Below are 22,743 nucleotides of genomic sequence, written 5' to 3' on the forward strand. Positions count from 1 at the left end.
CATTGACGGGCGGCGGGTCGCGACGCCCCGTGGCTCTGATTGGCCGGGCGTGTGGGCGAGGGGGCGGGCGGAGGAGCCGGGCGGGGGGAAGAAGGAGCGGAGCGGCCCAAGCAAGATGGCGGCGTCTGAGGCGGCCGAGGCGGGCCTGGGGACGGCGGGCTGAGCAGCCGCGGCCGAGCCAGAGCGCCATGTCGGGGCCAGACGAGCGCGAGCCCGGCGGCGGGGCGGCGGCCGGCGTGGTGGCGGCGGGCGCCGGGGGTCCTCTGGCGCTGGGGGAGGCGGCGGGGCCTGGCCCGGGGGGCGCCGAGGAGCCGGGGCCGCCGCTCGGGGCTGGGGGGGCGGGCGCGGGGGGAGGCGGCGGCGGCGGCCTTGTCCGGCAGCCCGAGCCCGGCGGCGACCGCGACTCCGACGCGCCGCCCAAGAAGCGACTGAAGCTGCCGGGCGGAGCCGAGGGAGGCGGCGGCGGCGTCAAGCTGGAGGAGCGCCTCTACTCGGTCCTCTGCTGCACCGTGTGCCTCGACCTGCCCAAGGCCTCCGTCTACCAGGTGCGACCCGCGTCCTCCTCCTACACGTGTACACGCGTGTACGGGTCCCCTTCCCACGTGCCGGGTTCCCCTCCCTCCGCAATGGTGGCATTCGCAGGCACGCACGGGGCTTGCATCCCGCTGAACCTTTTGCCCCGGGGAGGGAAGGGCTACCTGGGGGCAGGTGTTCGTGTGAACGCGAAGGTAAGCGGGAATGCAGAGGAACGCAGGCAGCGGCGACCTTGTCGTGAACCAGGCCCATACCTGGCTCAGTAGGGTCTCCACCCGTCTTTCCCAACCTCGGGGCCCCCGGGGGTTGCTGGCCTACAGCTCCCTAGCCAGCAGGGCCCGTGGTCCGGGATGATGGGATATGTAGTCCAACCCGAGGTTGGGAAACGCTTGGCAGGCAGCAAGGACTCTCTCCCAGCCTTACCTGCAGTTGCCATGGGGATTTGAACCCGGGACCTTTTGCATTCATGCATGCAAGTCATGTGCTGCCAAGCCTTGGCCCATCATGAAACGGCCCATGTCAGTTGTGACCCGTGAGCCGCCCATCTCATTTCGCTCGTTTCAAACTTGTAGTCTCCACTGCCCCCAATTGGGCTGGGTTAGGAGCTTTTCAAAATGAGGGGAGAAATGCAAGGAAATGCTTGAAATAGGGGAGGGGGAGAGAAAACCACACTTTAAAAAATGATGTTAAATCAGCGCTTTCTAAGGATCATCACTTAATAATGCGGGTGGGTTGTCTCCTAAGTCAAGGTGTTTAGCTGATTATTCTTGCCTGACTGGTAAAATAGTGGTGTGGATCAGTCCCCTTCTCTTCCTCCCCCACCCTCTGCCCCTCCTTCGGTGCATATTCTGGGCGGAATAGCCAATATCATGGCAGGTAAGTACAGAAGTAGGGAGGCAGTAACCACTTGAATCAGAGAGATGTGCTTGTGGTGTGTTTTCTTCCATTCTTTCATTGTTCTTCCCACCCTCTTGCACAGAGAGTGTCCATCAGATAACGTACATACATTTCCCCCTTCCTATTATGCTGTATTTCTGTAAGCCATGCTGGAGAAATCCCTAAAATGGAAACAATTATCTGGTTCCACAAATCAGACACGCCCACCTTGTTTTGCTTTGTCTGAGATCTCCATTTATCCAGCGTTTGGGCAGGGTCACCTCATACCTCTTCCTGTGTGCTGCTTGCTCCTGACTCATTAATTTAGCCTCTTGGGTGGCAGGTTTAGCTGCTGATCTTTCAACCTGTGGTATAACTTGTTCTTCTCATAATTGTTGCTCTGAGCTTCCCTTCCCCCTGTGTTTTGGAGGAAGGGTGGGATGTAAGTACAGTGGTACCTCGGGTTACAGACGCTTCAGGTTACAGACTCCGCTGACCCAGAAATATTACCTCGGGTTAAGAACTTTGCTTCAGGATGAGAACAGAAATTGTGTGGTGGCGGGGCAGCGGGAGGCCCCAATAGCTAAAGTGGTACCTCAGGTTAAGAACAGTTTCAGGTTAAGAACGGACCTCCAGAACGAATTAAGTTCTTAAGCCGAGGTACCACTGTAGTAAACTAGGAGTGAGAGTTGTTGGGATGTAAATGGTGAACTAGGAGTGAGCCATTGTACAACTCCACTCATCTACAGGGACTCCCTTTGCCCTGAAGTCAGGTTCAAGAAACCACCATCTCCTGACTCTGTTTTATGGTAATGTTCAAAGTGCTGGATGGGACTTCGCAGTGTGTTGATTCTTCTTGTTGCCACTGGCTCTGCAAGTCTCATCTGCTGTGATTCCTTAAGATACTTTGCTTGCACATGGTGAGAATTCCTCTCTGCTATCTTTATACCTAGTGAATGTGTGCATGAGTATTGGAAGGAGAGCAGCCTGACAGCTATAAAAGAGAGGCAGTCTCTTCTCTTTCTTCTCTTTGGCGATCACTCGTAGCCGAGTAAGATTGTTTTCCATAAACACGGTTTTAATGAGTCCATAAGTGACTGTGGAGGCCAGTTCTGGATCCACACGTCCTTCCACAGTGGGGACATTGGTTTCCGGGCAGGAGTTGATCCCATTGTGGATTTGCCAAACGTGCCTTCCTCTTAGCACGTTTCTCCCTTGTGTCCTGAGTTTGAGTGTCTTCAAAGCCTGTGACACCTTTGGCAAATGCTGTTCTCCAACTGGGGCGCTCGCAGGCAAGTTTTTCCCAATTGTTGTTTATGCTACATTTTTTTTTTATTTGCCTTGAGACAGCCTTTAAACCTCTTTTGTTGACCGCCAGCATTACGGTTTCCATTTTTAAGTTTGGAATAGAGTAGTTGCTTTGGAAGACGATAATCAGACATCTGCACAGCATGACCAGTCCAACGAAGTTGATGTTTGAAGAATCATTGCTTCAACACTGGTGATCTTTGCTTCTTCCAGTACACTGGCATTAGTTCGCCTGTCTTCCCAAGTGATGTGTAAATTTTTTTGGAGACGCCATTGATGGAATCTTTTGAGGAGTTGGAGATGGTGTTTATAAGTGGTCCATGTTTCACAAGCATACAGTAACGTTGGTGATGATCCAGCGAGTGAGTAAGAGAGGCAGTAGAGACACATTAAGGGACAGTGGTGAGAAGACTGGGAAAGGTTCAGAGAGCCTCATTTAGCCTACAGGTTGAATGAATTTTACAGGGACTGGGTTCCTACTTTCCTATATGTATGAGAAAGATCTGCTTGTCTTTCTCTACAGAATTAGAGATACTTACTATCTTCACTTTTAAAACTGTGGCTTGCTTCTTCGTTTTCTTTTTCTTTTCTTCTCTTCTTCTTTTCTACCTACTTCCAAAGATATACCAGACCAAGCCCCCACCTCCTGTACCTAAATAAGAACATCCAGACTATAACTTCCAAGTAGTTCCTCCCACCTTACAAATGCACAAAACTTTCAGAATTAGCTGCAAGGTACTAAAATCATCTCAACAAAATTAAGCGTTGGCATTCATTTTCAAAGAGGTTAAGGGATGTTGTTGGACTTCTGATCAGAAATGGAGAGGCCAGAGAAGTTGTATGGACATTATATTAAAAGTCCCAGATCCTCTTGCTGGGGAGGAAGTCTGGTGTGTTGTTTTGGCTGACAGATGTGCCTTGCTGTTCTGACCAAGAGAATGCTCTGGGCTTCCTGAGCTCCATGCATAAATTCAGGTACTGCTACCAGATGATGCTTTTTGCCTCTCTGTTTTGGTAATGAAGAGCTCTGCAGTGTACACCAAAGCTTGGAGAAACCCCCTTCCCTGTTTTGCAAAGATGTTCCCTTAAAGTGCTTGTTTAGCGCCTGCATTATCAGAACCTGCTTCCCCCCATTTTTGTGCTCCATTTAATTCCTGCAAACATTTTAGGGTAAAGAAGCCACAGAGGACTCTTCAGGCAGTCTGTGCAAACAAATCAACAATCAAATGGACTTATGTCCAGTTGTGCCTCTGTTGTTGGCTGTTCAGCTGCATGAAAGCCTCCTGTTCTGTTCTCTCCCCTGCCCTCCCCCCCCCACAATGTTTGCACTTAATTGGTGCAGAACAAGGACTCGAACTAAAAGAAGCCAAGTGTGAACCAGAAGCATGGAACATGTGACTTGCAGCATGTGACTTGGCTTAGTTAAGTCCCTAAATGCAAAGGTCATCGCCTTGGTGATGTTACACTTTGGTGGTTGCGCCCTAATAATATCTGCACAGTGTTCTCTGCCTCACTGTCAAATAAAGAGATGTCAGATGTGCCATCCCCATAATTCCTTGCTGAAAAACAGGGCAGGAATTGCATTTCGTTTTTGGAAGAACAAGATTAGTGTTAGCTTAACCAGTTTGAAAACAAGCTCAAGATCCCAGGGAAGAAAAGCATCATTGTTGGTTGCAGCGCTATGAGGAGAAGCACACAGGCAATTAAACTCTGGCAGTGACAATAATGGAAGCATTTTCTGTTAATACAGTATCTGTGTCTGGAGTCCAGTGGTTGTTGCAATCATATGAGGCTCCATGATAATTGAGAAGCTTTAGCCGATACAGAATGCAGTTGCTCGTCTCAGATACCAAGAGATGTGCATATAGTCAGCCTGTTTTGCATCAGTTGTAACTTGTTGTCAGTTTGTTTCTGGACCCAGTTCAAGGTGCTGGTCTTGATCTTGAAAATCCGTGACCTTGAAGGGCTGTCTCTCCCCACATGACACATGCGCTCACACCCCTGCTAGGTGAGATCTAATAAACACTGCTTACCATCCCAGCTCTGGCAGGTCAGGAGAAGGATGACTAGAAGCTGAATCTTAAAGTTTATGATCATGGTGCCAAAGTTGTGGCACTTTCAAAGCCGATCTACCAGCTGTCTTCTTGGAAGGACAGAGGCCGGGAGCCAGTCTGTCCAATGACCATCAGCCACCTGCTAAAGTTAACTGGCCTTCCTTTCTAAGGTTGTCTGTCACCAACCGCTGTGTGGGAAGGATTCTGTTGACTTATGTCTTGAATTTTTTTAGTCATTTTTTTGTTTGTTTGTTTATGCATTTAGATGTTGTTTGTAAGCCACCTTCAAATATCCTGAAAGGCAGGACACAAATAATTATAATAAATTATGGAAAAGTTCCAGGACCCGCTGACCTATCATTCCTGATTTATGATGTCCATCTTTTATGGTTTTTTGTTAGTTCTGGTTGTTCTTTTTCAATTATTTGATGTTTACAACTTTAGTAAAGGCTTTGTGTAAATATTTTATCTAAACTAAGAATAATTGCCTCATTTTGCCATTCTGTGGTTTGAGCCTCAGAACTAAGTGTCATAGATTTGTAAATAGTTGTTTCCACTCTTTTCCATACAACATTTTCCGTACAGTTGGGGAAGCAAGTAAAAGCTGGTGTTCTCTTGCACACTGGGGGGATTGTAACCTAAGCAGCGAAGGATAGTGGCTGGTACCGAGGAAGACGTTTAAGAAAGCATACTACTTGTGTTAAAGGTTGCAAAAGGAAGCAGGGTTTCCGGAAAGGTCAGTTCAAAGTTGTCTGTGGCTGCTCCAAGCCCAGGAATGTATTCTTGCAGCTTCATTTGAGAAGACTGGGGATGAGCCATAGCTCAGTGGTAACAGTTCACGCAAAAGGTCTGAAACCCCTGGAGTCTTGTCTACTTCACAGTATAGACCCAGGACCCATCTTTAGTTCAACCGTACATTTAGGGAAGTCTCTTTTTAACTGCTTGTTTACCATATATTTACAGTATCTGCTGCTATTGCTGTTGTGTGTTCCCACCTTAGAAGAAGTCACAATGCAGCCGCGGGGTGTCCTGACCCACCAGTTGACGACCAGTGCCCAGATTGTTGAGCAATCAGAGCTGAGGAGAGGAAGAGGGTTTTACTGCAAAGCTCCTTCCCATGCAAATTGTGCAACATAGTTCAAAAGAAGCAGCTTAGAAACAGGAAGGGGCTATGCCCTGAGAGTGTAAACAGATTTGTTGCAGGTTACAGTCCTGGCTGAATCCTTGAATGCTTTGAGTCTTCAGGAAAACTTGCCCTTCCCGAAGAGCTTCAGTGTCAGAAAGAATTGTGTAATAAGTGCCATTTATATAACTCATACTATGATGTGCAAATGCTTTGGAAGATTGTTTTGTATTCACAGCAGTCCTGAGAGCTAGGTGGTTGCAAATAGAAATACAGTATGCAGATAATGGCATATTTTGCAGGCAGCAGAACTGAGGCCGAGAGACTTGCCTATTATAGTCCAGTGTATCTGTTGATTCTTTCACTGAATAGGGGATTGAGCCCCTGCCTAAATGCTGCAGGAGCCTACAGATGTTGTCTAGACTCAGAAAAAGAGGGGAGAGGTTTCTTGAGTGCCTTCAGCTTAGAAAATGGCAGAAGCACTTCTACTGAGTTATTCCCTCCCCCAACTCAGGGTTTGCTACAGTAGTAAGCACAGGCCTTGGCAGCTGTGTGGGCTTGTTGAGAGGTTAGTTTGTCAGGACTTGGCGTTTCATGATCATATTGCATTCATCATTTTTCTCTGAAATGTTTCTAGGAATTCTGCCTGTCTGCCGCAGCTCTTGTGCTCTGCTCTGCTGCCAGGTAGATGGATTCAGGGTTTAGACTGAACTTCCAGGAGGTGACTGAAAGGTCTCCCAGGCTGCCAGAAGCATCTGTAACCTTGCATGAGTGTCTGAAGGGAATATGTCTCGATAGACGAATGTAGTCAGCCTCTCCTTAACTTGACATGTTACTTTGATCAGTGCGGTTCTTGGCATGATGCATCTATCCTTCTTTACTTGAAGTATGTTTTATGCCCCATTTTCCTGTCCCAGTTTGTTGTATGCCCATGTCTTCCAGCTGCCACAATCTCTTTCCAGGCCCACATGCGGTTGATTAGTAAATGAAGAGGAGCAGCTAAAGGCAAGGGGCTCTCAGACAGATTTATTTAAGCTACTTGCCTCCCTCCCCTTTCTCCAAGTAGCCTGCAGCTGGCATTTTAGGAACTCTATGTGGTAGGTTGGGCCAAGGGATAGTGACTTGTTGAAATCATCTGAGTGAAGTTTGAACCCGAGGTTTCCACAATGAAACCCCTGACTACACCTGGGTGGCCTAAACAGAGCTATTGTGTGCCCCTGCTTTCCCCCAGCCATACTGTGATGTCAGATCCTGCCTGGCTCTGTTAGTGATGCTGTCCCTGGTGACTTCATCCTGTTAAGAGGTTGTGTGCCTCTGCAATATACTTGACCTTCTTTACTCTTTCATTAGTAGAAACCCCATACCTATTGTCTGATGATTGCCTAGATTAAGGTTATCAGATTTTTTCCAATGAATCTGGGGACACTTTTCAACTCCAATGGATTTTGTATGGGGACTGATTTGTAAATCCAGGGCCTGTCCCCAGGAAACGGGGACGTCTGGTAACCTTAGCCTAGATGCCTCTTTGAGAATCCTTGGGTGAATGACATCATGCCCACCCTGCTAACTTAATGTAGTATACTGAATGAGGGTCAGTAAATGGAGACTCAGTCCACACTGTAGTCCAGCAACATCTGGAGGCCAATGGGGTCATTAGCCAACCCTGCTCTAAAGAATTAGGTTTGTAGTTTGGGGGTGCTCTTGGACCTAGTACTGTTGCTGGATACATAGGTGGCCTTCTTTCATCGTCTTAGGGCTGTGGTTGATAGATCAGCTTGATAGAAACGGCGTTGCCGCCAATGCCCGCATTCTGTCATCACCGTTTTGGAATACTGCAATGCGTCAAGTGTGCGGCTGCCTTTAAAAAACCCTCCAGATGTTTCAGTTGGTTCAAAATAGGCATCATGATGGTTAATATTATGCTCTGTCACCTGCACTGGCTGGCCATTCCTCGACCCATTTCATAATGCTGGTATTAAAGTCAAAAACAGGTTGTGGCCAAGGAGTGCCAGCCTCCGCCCATATATGCCCACGTGTACCATAATATCGTCTTCTGAGGCCCTTTTCTGGATGATTCTGTCGGATGAAAACCTTTCTTAATTTCCCCAAGCTTTTTAGTCCTTCAGTTTTAAAAATAGGTTGCCTTTTTAAAAAAAGATCTTTGCAATACTGTTGGTTTTGCTTTGGCTTTGGCTTTATTCTGTGGCTGTTTTCACATGGTTTTATCCTTGTATTTTATGGTTCTAAACTGGGTGGCTAACCCATGACCCTTGATATATTGGTGGACTATCATTTCCATCATCCCTGATCATTGACCATGCTGATGGGAGCTGTATACTGACAGCATTTGGAGGGGCCACTGTTTAACTGGGAGGGCTCCTAGTACATTTCCGAGCACAATTCAAAGTGTTGTTGAATTTAAAGTGACCTTTAAAGCCCTAAACGGCCTCTGTCCAGTATACCTGAAGGAGCGTCTCCACCCCCATCGTTCTGGCCGGACGCTGAGGTCCAGCACTGAGGGCCTTCTGGCGGTTCCCTCGCTGCGAGAAGCCAAGCTACAGGGAACCAGGCAGAGGGCCTTCTCGGTAGTGGCGCCCGCCCTGTGGGACGCCCTCCCATCAGATGTCAAAGAGATAAACAACTACCTGACATTCAGAAGACATCTTAAGGCAGCCCTGTTCAGGGAAGATTTTAATGTATGACATATTAGTGTATTTTTGGTCTCTGTGGAAGCCGCCCAGAGTGGCTGGGGAACAAATAATAAATTATTATTATTATTATTATTATTATTATTATTAACCTGTTTTGTGAACCACCCTGAGAGTGCCTGCTATTTGGCAATGTAGAAATGGAGTTAGCAAATACATAAAGGCTTTGTTTACAGGTCACTTGTGGAACCTTTGCTACACCAGTGTTCCTGTTTAAGGCAGAGTGTGTGGCGATGTGTATATTTGGTGCCAAGGAGGATTTTGACTTATTGCTCTAGTTTCTCTCTTTAATGAATTCCTGGCCAATACAGTCAGGGGAATTCATACTGGTCTTTAAATTGAGCGGAAAGTGGTTTTGTGAATATTCAGCCCCTCTGCACAGAGTTATTTATTTGTATTTGTCCTGCAGGTGTTGTGCCTTCATTTTACTTCAGCCTACAGACCACTTGGTTTGGAGCAACTGCTTTGAGGTATTTTCTGTTATGCTGTTACCTACTTAGGAGAAATGGCTCCTTGCACAGGAGGCAGGTGGAGCCCTCCATTCCTAACAGGAAAAGAAAAATCAGGTTTCTGTTCTGGGAGTTGTAGAACATTAGGGAGACAATGATGGAGAGCTATCTGAATCTAGATCCCATTTGAGGTTCCCTTTATGGTGGTGGCAAAAAGATATCAGTCTTTTATGTTACGGGTATATTAGTGGAATCTCATCCAGCAGAGCTGTTGCGTGGTGCCTTCAGGGTTAGCAGTGACCCTGGGCAGGCAGAGTTTACAATGCTTGCATGGTCTAAGCTATTTATTTTCTATCTGTGCTTGAAGAAGAGACCTGTAAATTGACCAGCAACAATACTGGGCCAGAGGGAGATGCCTGCTGAAGTTGCTCAGACTAAAGCAGTGTTTTTCAGTGTTGAGTCCCAAAATGTCAGACTACAACTTGCATTACCCCCAGGCAGCCTCACCAGTAGTCGGGGATGAGGGCAGTTGTAGACTTAACAATGCCTTAGAGGTTTTCTTACAATCAAGTGGCATATAAATCCCAAGGGTAGGAAATATCTCCCAAGGAAGGGGGTATGGCTGAGGAAAATGCAGAGTTCAGGTATGTTTGCTTTTTATTTAAATTTTTTTAAGTGATGTAAAAAGCATCACACACCTCTGATATCTCTGCACAAGTGCCAGCAGACATTGATGAGTCTGAAGGAAGGCAGGCTAAAGGAATCCAAGATGGAAGCAGTTGGCCGGGTGCTGAATTATTTTGGTCCCTTCCGTCCAGCATTCGTGTATAACTGCACTTGTACTTAGCCTTGTATGTGACTTATGAGACAAACTGGTGAAAGAGGCAGTGAAATGATGATCTATGGCTTTTCATGCCTCCCCCCCCCCCCATTGGCTGAGATTTATAGGTAGCAGTCATTCCAACATCTGGACTCCACCATCCTAGCTTGTAGGTGCTGTTACTGACGGCCACTTCCTGTGTTGATGCGAAAGTATAATTGCTCTGTTTTTCTCTAATTAGGGTTATGAAGCACCATGTGGTGTTTTGAGTGAGAATAAACGGGAAAAACCAGGCTCTTGTTTCCCGAGCCACCTGCCACCTCCTCCTCATGAGGACTTGGAAAGACAGGTCTGTTAAATGCAGGGCACAATTATGCTTCCAAGGCCAAAGCCTTGTTTATTAAAAGCCCCATAAAGGGATCATTCAGTGATGTTCTTTTGGTTGTTATCCTTCACCTGGTTTTGCGTTAGGGCAGAAAATATAGTGATGTTTGTGCATTAGCATTGCTGTGATATGAAAATAGCATAAAATAGTGACGGAGTAAAAGGAGCTCCTTGGAAGAAAAGATTGTATATCAGTCTGGTACATTAAATAGATTATTGCCTAGACTCACAGTAGTGGTTTGCAAACCTGCCCTCAAATTCTGAGTAGTGGGATTTTATCCATGTGCACAAACTCATCAGGCTCAGATTGGAAACTGCTAAATATGTATGTAGTAGGCAATAGAATTGTCTGAACCTCTTGTAGGTAGGTATCTTACAGCACAGTCCTGTTCACATTCACTCAGAAATAAGTCTCACGGTGTTCATTGGGGTTTCATCCTAAAGAAGTGTGTCTTTGGATTGCAGCTGAAGTGTAGGGTGGTCTATGCAGATCACTTTTCTTCTTTGAGGATGGTCTGTATCTGAATGAATGGGAGGATAAACACACTTGAGATGGGGCTCTTTAAGTTGGCAAGAAATTAAGGAAGGTGGATAAAAGAGGCATCTCTGTTATCAGATGTTCTGCACTTGACTAGATGACTCCCAGCTGTATGTTTGGTGACTGTAAGTAAACTGTACCTGTTGAGACTGATTGCCTGAGGACAGCAGGCTTGCCTAGCCTGAATGTATTTGGCCGATTTGAAGGCACAACTATTTTTGGACAGTGTTGTACAGTCTTTCTCACCTCATTTGCAGCTTACAAAATCACCTTCAGGTCCCTGAGTTGTGTGGTGGGCTGAGGACACGATCCTCCGCATGTTTGAAAGGAATGCTTCTCGGGTTCTTGCTCTGGAACACTTTACGATTGGACCTCGTTGAGCTTGCAGAGTGGCTGGGTCTGAACCAAGTATGCTGGCCTTGGGCCATGATTGCTTACATAGAGAGGAGAACTGTATTCTAAGTCATTTCCATCTTGCTCTTTTTCTCACTAGAGGTGGCACCCCCTTCATTTTGTATTTTTACTTAGGAATGCAATGATTATTTGCTTCTTGAGCAAATAAATTTTTTTAAAGTGTAGAAAAATGGGGGGAAAATTGAATTGGAAACTGTTTAGAAGAGAAGAAGAAGAAGAATTTGGATTTGATATCCCACTTTATCACTACCCTAAGGAGTCTCAAAGTGGCTAACAATCTCCTTTCCCTTCCTCTCCCACAACAAACAGCTGCATGTGGTAGGAGCGGGGACGCAAACCCTGTTCACCAGATTACAAGTCCACTGCTCTTAACCACTACACCACACTGGGAAGTTTTTTAATGTTTAATGTTGTATTGTGTTTTTAATATTCGGTTTTTTAATATTCGGTTGGGAGTCCGTCCAGAGTGGAAACCCAGCCAGCTGGACGGGATATAAATAATAAATTATTAGTAGTTGTATTAGTAGCATTAGTATGTAGGCAAGGAAGAATGGAAGTATAAATGACATAAGCTACGTAGAACTCAAGCATGACACAGGGATTGAGTGAATCTTCTGCAATTCTAGAAAACCTCTGAAGTTCTGGTTTTCCTTTTACTCACAGTGTACAAACGGTCACTTGATGTGTGCTGGGTGCTTCATCCACCTGCTGGCAGATGCCCGGCTGAAAGAGGAGCAAGCCACTTGCCCAAATTGTCGCTGTGAGATCAGCAAGAGCCTCTGCTGCCGAAATCTTGCCGTAGAGAAAGCAGTGAGCGAGCTGCCGTCGGAGTGTGGTTTCTGCATGCGTCAGTTTCCTCGCTCTCTTTTGGAGAGGCATCAGAAAGAAGAATGCCAGGACAGGTAAAGGGCTCTTCTTGCCATTTGCCGAAGAGTTACTGTTGAATCCAATGCAGTTTGCTACGATGGGATGGGCAGGAATGGTGCCGACAGGAAAAAGGGGCACTCCATCTAGTCATCAGCGAAATTGGGGTTCTGTGCTTAATATGTATTGTACAAGTCATCTTTTGCAGGAATGCTCTTGGTTTTGTGTGTGTGTGTGTGCGTGTGTATGTGTGCGCGCTACCCATTATACGGTTCCATAGAAAACTGTAGGGGAATAGTGATGATGAATATTATGAGCATTTATGTTGCTTACTACATAAAATGCCTCAAAGCAATTTACAGTTATAAATGCATGCAAAATACCAAAAAAAATAAAATAAGATCGAAAAGATTAAATAACATTAAAGATTAAAAGTGTTCATACTTCAGTAACACCAAAAGGGTGACTCCAGCCCTGCCCAACTGTAAGATGAAAGCCAATACAAGGCTTAGGGTATCATCATACCGGAGGGCCCCAATTAAAAGCCAAATGCCAGGGTAAATAGGCAATGTCTTTGTTCATGACGGTTTCTCCAGTTTTGAAATGGACCCACAGGTACAAAAAGGTTGGCAGCCCATGATTCAGGGTGCCAGAGCAGGTGGTATAAAGGCCAGTGGCCTTGGCCACGGGGGCGAGAGGAATGGTCATGTAATGAGATGACTTAAAATGTCTGGTCTTGTTCTTCAGTGATGAAACATTTTATTTGTGTCATATCAACAAGCCCCATCCTGGCGATGAAGGCACAGCTTTACTGTTCTGATACCTGTTACTAACATCTGTGCTGGGAAGCTGTGGTCAGTGCAGCAGTCCTGAGGGAGAGAAAGGGGTCCGGTAGTTTGTGAATCTTTCATATCAAGGGTTGGAATTCCAGGGTCCTTTCCTTTGTGTGTCATTTTTTGGGACTACTTTTTGCCGCAAGCATTGCTGCGCAGTGTGCCACCCCACCTCCATCCGCCCTGGCATCCTACTCGAAACAGCTGCTCATTTGAGTTTTGCCCTCCTTTCCGCCTGCAGAGTTACTCGGTGCAAGTACAAGCGGATTGGGTGCCCCTGGCAAGGCCCTTTCCACGAGCTGACCGTACACGAGGCAGAGTGCACACACCCAACAAAGACGGGGAATGAGCTGATGGAGATTCTGGATGAAATGGACCAAACGCATAAAAAGGAGATGCAGCTGTACAACAGCATATTTGGCCTGCTCAGCTTTGAGAAGATTGGCTATACAGGTAATTGCTGGGATTTGATCAGGCTATAGATGAAAAGAGCTTTTGTGATTGATGCTGGGTTGCTTATTCCTTGCTTCCCCCCCCCCTTGGTACATTAGTGCCATTTGTCTATTGATAGTCATATTTCTCTTATGCAACAGTTATTAATTTGTTTTCATTAAATAAACATGCAGCAACTGTTCCTCTAGAGCAGAAGAGCGAGACTTTGCTGATCAGACAGGGCTACAGCACAAAATGTCTGCCCCAGGAAACCTCCTTGTCCACTTGAGAGTTCAGGTTTAAGGGTGAACCTCTGTGTGTGTGTGTGTGTGTGTGAAATGTTTTACATGATGCTGAGGGCCTGGGAAGAAAAGTGACCGGGTGTGTGTGTGTCACAAGCTGCACGGTCTGTGCACAGCTTCTGGTCCCTGAGCCACGCGCTCAGAGGCTATCTTCTTGAGCAGAATTGACTGCTTCTTTGGCATTCTTCTTTGCTGATTATTCCACTGTGCAGCATTGATGTCGCGTGGAAGAAGGACCTTTCATAGCTGCAGGTAAGGCGTTGTAGTTGCATTTGTGCCAGGCCTCAGACTAAGGCCTAAGACCAGTGTTGGTTCTGCTGCTTTGTACGGGGTTGGGGATAGTGGGCGGGGGGGACGGGACAGTGTTTTAATATTGAGTGCCCTTTGTCAGTCATCTAGTTTGGTTGGGAATCTGGTGTATTAATATCTGGTGTAATTAATATCTGGTGTATTACAACTTAGGTTGTAAACTCTACATGAAATCTGTTCTTTGCGAAATGAAGTATTATTGCACCTTCCAGCTTAGGTTTTGATTACTATTCAGAGAGTTGGTTGTTCATGTGGTTGCTATACATATTTTGAAAACTTTGGGAGTTTTCCATCCAACCCCTTTTCCAAAGAGGTTGAAACATTGTCATCCTTTCCTGATGTGGAGCCCTTTCCTGGTTTTCTTGACCTAGCAGCAAAGTGTTTTCCCCCTTAAGTGGGGGAACCATAAAGGTAAATCTTCAAGGTTAGGGAGGAAGCTGTCATTTTATCCTGATAGAACTAAACTGCTTTTCCAGGTAAGCCTCTGACTCCGTTGGTATGACTCCTGAAGTAGGCTTGGCAACATGTTCAGCATAATGTGTGGGAAAATCACTGTTTATTGATTGGGGGTGGGAAAATAGATACTGAAACCTCCTTTGTTTTGCTGTAAATGTTCACCTTTCCTGCAGAGAGGACCTGAATGAGTTTACCCTGTTGTCTCCAGTCCTGAGAAGTAGTGGATTTTCTCTGTTGCCCCAGGAAGTGCTGCAACCTGCAAAGAGGATTTTGCTTGTCTTGGCTAAGTTAGAAAAGGTGCTTGGAGCTTGAAAAAGCAAAGCGACAATAAGAGTCCTGGTGAACTTGGGACGTGGAGCAAGGTGGCCAGATGCCTTCCTCCTGAGAAGTTCCTTGTTGTCCGGGCAAAGCAGCCGGAATTGGGGGTGGCAAACAGTTCAGTTGGACACCCTGGTGGTGCCAGATCTGAGAACCGCAAGGAAACGGCTCTACTGAAGAGCTAGGCAGTGCCTGCATGGCAGTGCTGAGGGCAAGGGTGGTGGGTTCAACCTGCACAGGTTGAGAGCTGGCTGCTGAGGGTAGCGCTCACCTGCCCAGTGTCCTTGAACGCTGCGCAGCCTCTGCCCATGAGAGAAGAGGGGTGGAGATCTTCCTCTGCTTTAGAAAAGAGGCGGCCTCTGTCCAGAGAGGCTGTCGCTGCTTGACACGGAGAAATCAAAAGTGCTGAGTCGGGCTGATTGTGTGGCTTGAATAACTCCATCACCTCCTTTGTCCAGGTGTTGCTGCCGTTCCCCGGAAACACCGAAGAATGCAAAAATGTACACAGAGGTTCCCTGTCCCTGAGTTTCTGTGAGATTCCATGGGTTTTGTACACCAAAGACTTTTAAAACACTGAGCCAACAATCTTGATATACTTGAACAAAACACAGCACTTCGTTGCACTGTGGACTCTGCTGGAGAAGGGTTTTAAGAGACTGACACTGGACTTGTGCTAAATTGGATAGAGCTTTCAATGATTCAGTGTACTGTTCTCTGTCTTTCATGTATCTAACCCCAGGATTTTCTGCACTGTGTGAAAACCTGAAGGCTTTCTTCTTCATCCACCCCACTCCCTGTTTCTTGGTTTGCATTGTGGTGATACATAACTGTGCCATCTACAGATCTGTATCGTTAATGCCAATAAAATAAAGGTGCTGTGTTACATGAACTGCATTGTCTGACTTGGTTTTTATGCACCCGTATGTTGTTATGGACACTCATAATGAATCTGGAACCAGCGGCCTTTCCCCTACAATTCTGAATGGCACTTGAGTTGGCTTCGCTGCCTGTCAGTGGCCCAAGAATTCTTAATCGGGTACTTGAAGAGGCCTCCAGTGTGGTGCTGCAAAGGGTCTGGCCTTAGACCTAAAGTCTGAATTTTAGAGCTGTGATGTGATTGTGCGCCACAAGCCGCTGCTGGTGGCCTCTTGAGGAAATTCTCCTTATTCAGTGGGGCAGCATCATGCAAAGAATGGAGGGCAAGACCAGAAGACTTGAAGATGCTTCGGTGATAGCACCTTCCATGTCCTGCGATAAACGAACGTGGAACAGAAATCCTCTTGCTTCCAGATGCCTCCCATCCTGGAGTGGTGATTTTTGGATTGGTTACTCCTGACGCTCCCACAGGGTTCCTTCAGGCAGTGTGGCTCCAGACAGACAGCTTCGTAGTAACAGTGGTTGCATTGTTCACATTTGAGCTTCCTTGCCACTTCTCTTCCTCCCTCCCCCCTCCCCCCCCAAACTTAAGCAATGATGAAACTGTGTAGTGGTTTTTAAGTGTTAAAATGCATTGATGTTTTATCTCATTTTCTCCTCTTCCCTACTCCCTTCCCTCCAAGAAGCCAAGTTGCTTCTCCCCCTAACTAGCTCTGAATGGCTACTCTCACCCTTGTTGTCTCCTTACGTCCTGGCAAAGAAGGCCCCTCACAGTAGCTACAGGTAACTTGAGCTTTGTTTTTTTCTGCTGCCAGCTTCTCTGGTTTAACTGTGTGTCTCCTTTCTTCCACACACCCCCAACCCCCTTCTTCTCGCTCTCTTGCAGAGGTTCAGTTCCGTCCTTACCGAACAGATGACTTCATCACCCGCCTCTACTACGAGACTCCGCGGTTCACGGTGCTGAACCAGACCTGGGTATTGAAGGCTCGAGTTAACGACTCGGAACGAAACCCTAACTTGTCGTGCAAGCGAACTCTCTCCTTCCAGCTCATTCTCAAGAGCAAGATCAACTCCCCCATGGAGTGCTCATTCCTGCTGCTCAAAGGACCTTACGATGACGTGAAAATCAACCCTGTGATCTATCACTTTGTCTTTACCAACGAGAACAACGAAACGGACTACGTGCCGCTCCCCATCATAGACTCTGTGGAATGTAACAAATTGCTGGCAGCCAAGAACATCAACCTGCGTCTCTTTATATTCCAGATACAGAAGTAAGCGTAAAGCAAAGCTTGGCTTTTCCAGGAGTGACCGAGAGAGAGAATGAGAGGGCGAGAGAGAAAAAGCGTGCACCACTGAACCAGAGTTACCTCGAACGGCTGCCTCGACCCCTTTATGATTCCACAGTTATTTGATTATTTTAAAGAGAACATTTTGCATGTGTGGTATACAACAGCTTTGAGCGGCCGCTACCTTCCTCGTCTCTCTCTCCATCTCTGCCAGGAATAGGCGACTGGGGAACCGGCTCGGTGCAGGGTACTGACGAGGCTTGAGAGCATCAAGCTGGCAACCACCAATCAATACATTGTGAAAAGGCTGCATCTGTGTCATGATTGTGTGTGATCTCCACAATGTAGTGTCAGGGCGGTTGGGTGGCGGTGTTAAGGTCCTTCACTGTGTCCTTCTGACCTGGTGGGGAGACATTCTGGCTTGAATAATAGTAGCAAGAACTGGGTAGAATCTGGAAGTGGTGGGTTCTGTCTTAGATTTACTGGAATAAAACAAATGGGAGATTCTCAGATAACCAAGTCATCTTAAGAGACCCCCCACCCTACCCAGGCAAGGGGCTTTTTGCCAGGCTCCTCCTAACTGGGCTAAAATGCCACATTCTAACAAGTTCTGTAGAGAGGGGAGATAATAGCATATTGGGTGCTTTGTGGCATGAATGAGTAGCCGGCTCACCAATCTTCCATTTGTGTATCAGTAGTTCAAATCATCCCCCCCCCCCCAGCTTTTTCCGTACGGTTGAGCTGCTGGCTGGTGAAGAAGCATTTGAAATGAAGTCAGGATTAATAGAAGGTTAATGATGACAGATGGAAAAGTTGCTGGCTCTTCCTTTCCGGCAGGAAGTAGCATCCTCAACATGGCTTGAATTGCACTTCGCGAGGAGAGAATCCAGAGAGGTCCCGGCGTTGCCCTGTTCCTTCTGTTCCACCCCAGTCCCCCCACCATCAGGCTTGAGATCTTGACAGACTAGATAGGAACCTACATAGAACTGACCCAAATCAGTGCAGACTTCTCGGAATGCAGGGTGATTTATTCTGTCTGTTTTGGGAACTTTCCCAATACTTTGAAAAAAAATCTTTCTTTCTTGTGCAAATGAGTTAACAGGCTCTTCTAGTAATTATGCAATTTTACAATGTGATTTTATGTATGTAATATATATATATATAGATATATGGATGAGGATAGCGTGGCCGTTCACCAAATTTCAACGAGATCTACAGGGATATTTTGCTTGATGCTCTTAAACATATTTTTAACTGGGGTTGGGGGAATTGGTGGTGGATGAAGACTGTATCATGAGGAACTAATAGGTTATGTTGCACATCCAAGATGATTTTCTTCCCTCTCCTTTTGACTCCTTCCCCCTCATCCTCATGCCATTTTTTTATTTAAAGGAAGCTACTTTTGGTGGCAATGTATGCTTTATATGGACTAATTGGATCAGGTATGTTTTTTAAAACGTGAGAATTTGCTGCAGGTGCTGTCCTCCTTGGGACTTACTGCTGTTAAAAGGGTAGCAAAGCAGTCCCCGTCCCCACCAGTTTTAATGTCCTGCTTTTTCCCTTCAGCCTCCTGGTCATAGTGGTGGCAGGTAGTCAAAGAAGCGTTTTTAGAAATGTGGGGAATTAGTCTGCGATGTCCCAGGAGTAGGCTGGTCTGTTGTCACTGTGACCCACCAAGCTATGTGAGGCCCACCAGCTGCACACTGTGCCATGCCAGGTATGTAGACACCTGTCTTGTGTTTGTCCTGGCAGGGCAGCAAAAGCTCCTGGTGACTGCCTGGGTCACATTCATTTTAGCAGGCCACATGCTCTTGGGAGTCCCAGAGTAGGAGAATGTCTTAGCATGTGTTTAGAAAAAGTAAAGTGCCCAGGGATAACGAGAGCTGAAGGTTGGCAAGCTGTTTAGCTGGATATTCCAGCTGATGGCATGTTAAACTGTTCAGGAAAGGACTTGCCCCATATTATATCAGTCCTGTCTGATGGGAATGTGAAGGCAGAACTTCTTTCCTGAACAGCATGGGTGGGTTACATGGAATATCTGAAAAAGTTGTGAGCTTCAGAGGAAGAGCTTTTCAGACATGCATACAGCTGTGGCTTGTTTGTTTGTTTTAGCTGGTGATTAGGAATTATTGACCAACTAGGCAGGGTTTTGTTTTTGTTTTACCAGTTGAGGGTTGCCAAAGCCAAAATTATGTCTCTCTTGCCCTAAGGTGTTTTAATTGCAAGGACTCTGAACCAGGAACTAGTTCTTAAGAGCTCCACAAAGCAGGCTGCATGCTAAAGCCCCCCTTCCAGGCAACTTCTTGTAATGGGCGCTTTTGAGAATTGGCAGCCTGGAAGATCGGCCTTTGAAATGGTCTGTGAAGGGCAGCACACTTGCTCAAAACACTTGGTACAAGAATGCCCCTTAGATGCCTGTGTGTGCATGCAACTGTCTTCCTTGTATTTGGGAATGCAAACCAGCACTGAGCACTTTCTCAGGTATTTGGAACGAAGAGGCTGTTTCTGGGCTCAAGTGCAGAACAGGTGGATTGAGGAAGCTTGCCGCTTGTCCTGACGTGGATGGCAGGGAACTAAAGCTCATGGATCCTTTTATTGTGGAGCAGATTTCAAGACTGCGGCCTCTAAATAATAGCCAGAATTTGCACATCACTTAATCCTTAAACTGGAGCAGGTCTAGACTTGAAATAGTTCTTCCCTACTTTACTCGTGTACTGTGGTTGCTCTGGAAATAAATGCACACACCAAAAGTTTTACTTGTAAAAGGAGCTTATGTATACACTAATGCAGAGGTTAGAAATCTGCTCGTCATGCTTCCAGGGACTGGCTTCAGCATTAACCTTAACTTATGAGTAGACGTGATATACTAGGAAACTGCAGAAGAAGGAATGCTTTCAATGGGCCTGCCTTTCCTGCAGCCCGTCTCTGGAAGGCCGTAGGAAAGCTCAGACCTCATCCTCACGTAGATTGAAAAGGCAACATCAGTTCCCACAAAGGCTAGCAATGGAAAATAAAAGTGCTGATGATGCCTATGTCCAGAGCTTCCCAGACCCTGATGTTTGGCATGCGGTCATGTAACTTGGATGCAAGAGCATCTTTGGGAGTAGCTCTTACCGGTCGGATGTTGGAAGAGCTACCGTGGTAGTTAGGAGGAAGGTGTTCTTAGCAGGACTTCAGACCCCTCTGGTAAGAAACGGAACACAATCCTGGGGATGGGAAGAGAAGGAAGAGGAGATTGTGAACCATCTTGTCCAATAGGCAGTACTGTACCTCTCTCTGGAGGAACACCAGTGGAAAGAGGGGTTTGCTTGGCATCCCACTTGGGTGTGGGAAGCGAAATGGGCTTGATCCTTGAGATTCAGAACATGGCAAACCGAGTGGAGCCTCTTCCACTCCCTCCCTTTGGATCCTACCAGAGAACACCTGTCCATATTTTCAGAATGCACTTGAGAGATTGAGGATTGGGCAGTCCTCCCATAGGATGGTATTCAGATTTGTTTTACTTGGAGCAGACCTGTTTAAATTCATGGGTCTAACCTAGTTATGTTCTTTAATTTCAGTGCGTCTCTTCTAAAACTTAGTTGAATGCTACCCATGGAGTCTTCCATGTGTGGACTTTTTCTACTGGGTCATCTGTATGTCTCCTGTTGCTGCTTTTTTTTAAACAAAGAGACCTTTTGCTCTAGTTAGGACTAGAGGAGACAGAGTTGGCTACTGACTACTGGAGCGGAGGTCTAGAGGAATTTGTGATGTAGTAACTTTGAATGAAGTGCAGTTGAATTGTGCTGCAAACCAGCTGAAGCCTGGTGGTTGTACCTCTCGGCTCCTTTCCAGAGTTGAGGTATCTTGGGTGTGAGTTCTCCCATCCAGACGCTTCAATACATTTGGCATCTGCCTCCTAAAAAGAGACCAGCTGCCACATTCTTCCTTCCCCAGCAGGTTCCTCTGCTAAGACATTTAGTGGCTGATCATCTCAGTCTAGCCAGTGGCAAAGAGCTAACTTCGAAGTTACCCATTGGGAGCGGTTCATGGGTAGACATCATTTCCCTTTATCCTGTATAATTGAAGGTAGTTCTTCCCCCTCCCAACGGTTATTGCAAGAATCTATTATCTATTGCCAAGCTTCTGACTTCTCCAGTATTTCTGGGAGGGAGGGGGCAATGTGTCGGAACAGCAGTGGACAGAAGGGACCCTCCTAGTTTCTTGAGAAGCTGTTGTTTAGGCATGATCGCATCATGGCAGTGGTTAATTCTCCCTGAGAGCCAAGTGAGGGATGGAAGTGGCTGCAGGGCTCTCCCTCCCCTGAAATGAAGAGAGCAACTGTGGCCACCCCAAGAGTCTGTATGTAATGAAGGACAAGCACTTTGAAAGTGGAAGATGAGCAAGTCTTCCCAGGGCTTGATATGGGAAGCATGTTAAGGCTTTCTGATCTGCTGGGAACCATTTGTGTGATTGGGGTCCTGCTTGGGGATACCTCTCTGCCAGGCTTGCCACTGCCAGCATTTTTGCTTCCCTGCTTTCATTCTCATCCTCCCTGCCTCACCACCACCACCACCACCACCTCCTCCTCCTCCTCCTGGGTTGCCCTGTCCTCACTACGGGACTCTGTCCAACTTCTACTTGGTAGCTGAGCCTTATCTGTCTAGTTCTGTGCTAGACGCCTAAAGATTGTAGCATGCTTATCCATGCCAGGGCCTGAAGGACTGGCAGACCACAAACCTCCTTACAGTATTCACTGTGGGTAATTTATTTAACTAGCGAATGTAGAATTAAAATAATTTAAAAGAAAACTAATGGTTTGTTTGCAAGATGGTATGTCCGTTGTACTTGGCCTGATTTTTCATTATTTGTGTTCCTGTTGATCTTTTCTTCTTCTTTTTTGTGGAGAAAAAGAGAGAGAGAGAAAGAGGGGTTCTCTGTTGGACCTTGGAATCCAGCTGGAAGCTCCGGCTTGAAACCAGAAGAAGGTGGGAAGGGCAGTGTCAGTCTCCAGGCGCTTGTATAACGGAAGGCTGCCACTTCTGTCATCACCCCCTCCATCTCTCCACCCTGCGGGCTGGCCAAGGAGATGTGGGGCAGGGGGCTGCAGCTGCTCCAGTGTAACAGCTTTGGGGGCACCTGGCCATAAGCTTCCGCCGCTACCGCCCGTCCCACCTTGTGTCTTCCCCATTTTTGCGAGCACTACACATGATACCGAAATGGCTTTTAAAAAAATGAGGGATAGTTTTAAATGTTGTTGGGAATGATTTCTTTTGTTCCTTTATCTGGTCTGCGTTTGTTTGAAGTTTCTGTATGTAATGTAGTTTAAACGAAACAAAAAAAAAGAAAGTATTGCCAACCCATGGCTGTCTGCGTATGTGTGTGTGCTTGACCCAAGCGTGGCTTCTTTACCAAGGCGGAACCGAACTCGGGACTGGGGTGAGCACGGTCCCTTCCAAAGGGGCCTGTGCTGATTGCATGTGGCACGCAGCTCATAATCCCGAAGCTGAAACACCATCGGGAAAAGCTCTCGCTATCTGGAAATAGTTTTTCTGAACTCCTGCTCACTGAAAAGGCTGGCGATGTAAGCAGAATGTTAGACCACAGTTGTCCACACCAAGTGGGCAGCAGTTTCTGCAGCAATTCCCCCTGAGACCTGTTTCCCAACCCCAAATGCTTCACCTTCAGGACCTCAATACTTCGTCTCAAGTATTTCAGCACAAAAGTAGCCAGCATCCTTTTACCCTCTTTTCATTCGCAGCATAAAATTTTTTACAAGGAAGGGTTGTGTGCTATGCCAAATGTCCTGCTTCTGCCCTCTATAATGGAGGATGCCTTCATGTAGAGAGGGATGCAGTAGTCTAGTCAGGAAGTTGC

The 22,743-nt window shown here is 46.6% G+C and overlaps 1 protein-coding gene across 1 annotated transcript; it reads left to right on the plus strand.

Moving 5' to 3' along the window:
• Positions 1 to 95: 95 nt before the first annotated feature.
• On the plus strand, positions 96 to 22,229 carry ZFTRAF1 (zinc finger TRAF-type containing 1). Its single transcript, XM_081012722.1, has 4 exons — positions 96 to 545; positions 11,872 to 12,110; positions 13,147 to 13,358; positions 16,485 to 22,229. Exons 1-4 carry the CDS (start codon positions 189 to 191, stop codon positions 16,874 to 16,876), a joined length of 1,200 nt encoding a protein of 399 aa, XP_080868848.1. The 5' UTR covers positions 96 to 188; the 3' UTR covers positions 16,877 to 22,229.
• Positions 22,230 to 22,743: the final 514 nt, after the last annotated feature.

The sequence above is a fragment of the Podarcis pityusensis genome, assembly GCF_964106645.2.
Source record: "Podarcis pityusensis genome assembly, chromosome: 7".
Taxonomy (NCBI): Eukaryota; Metazoa; Chordata; class Lepidosauria; order Squamata; family Lacertidae; genus Podarcis; species Podarcis pityusensis.

What these genes read in the sequence shown, in the direction of transcription:
- ZFTRAF1 (XM_081012722.1), top strand. Translation starts at nt 189, where the DNA reads ATGTCGGGGCCAGACGAGCGCGAGCCCGGCGGCGGGGCGGCGGCCGGC. An exon ending in CCAAGGCCTCCGTCTACCAG is followed by an intron (nt 546 to 11,871) that starts GTGCGACCCGCG and finishes TTTTACTCACAG; the next exon opens with TGTACAAACGGTCACTTGAT. An exon ending in TGAGAAGATTGGCTATACAG is followed by an intron (nt 13,359 to 16,484) that starts GTAATTGCTGGG and finishes GCTCTCTTGCAG; the next exon opens with AGGTTCAGTTCCGTCCTTAC.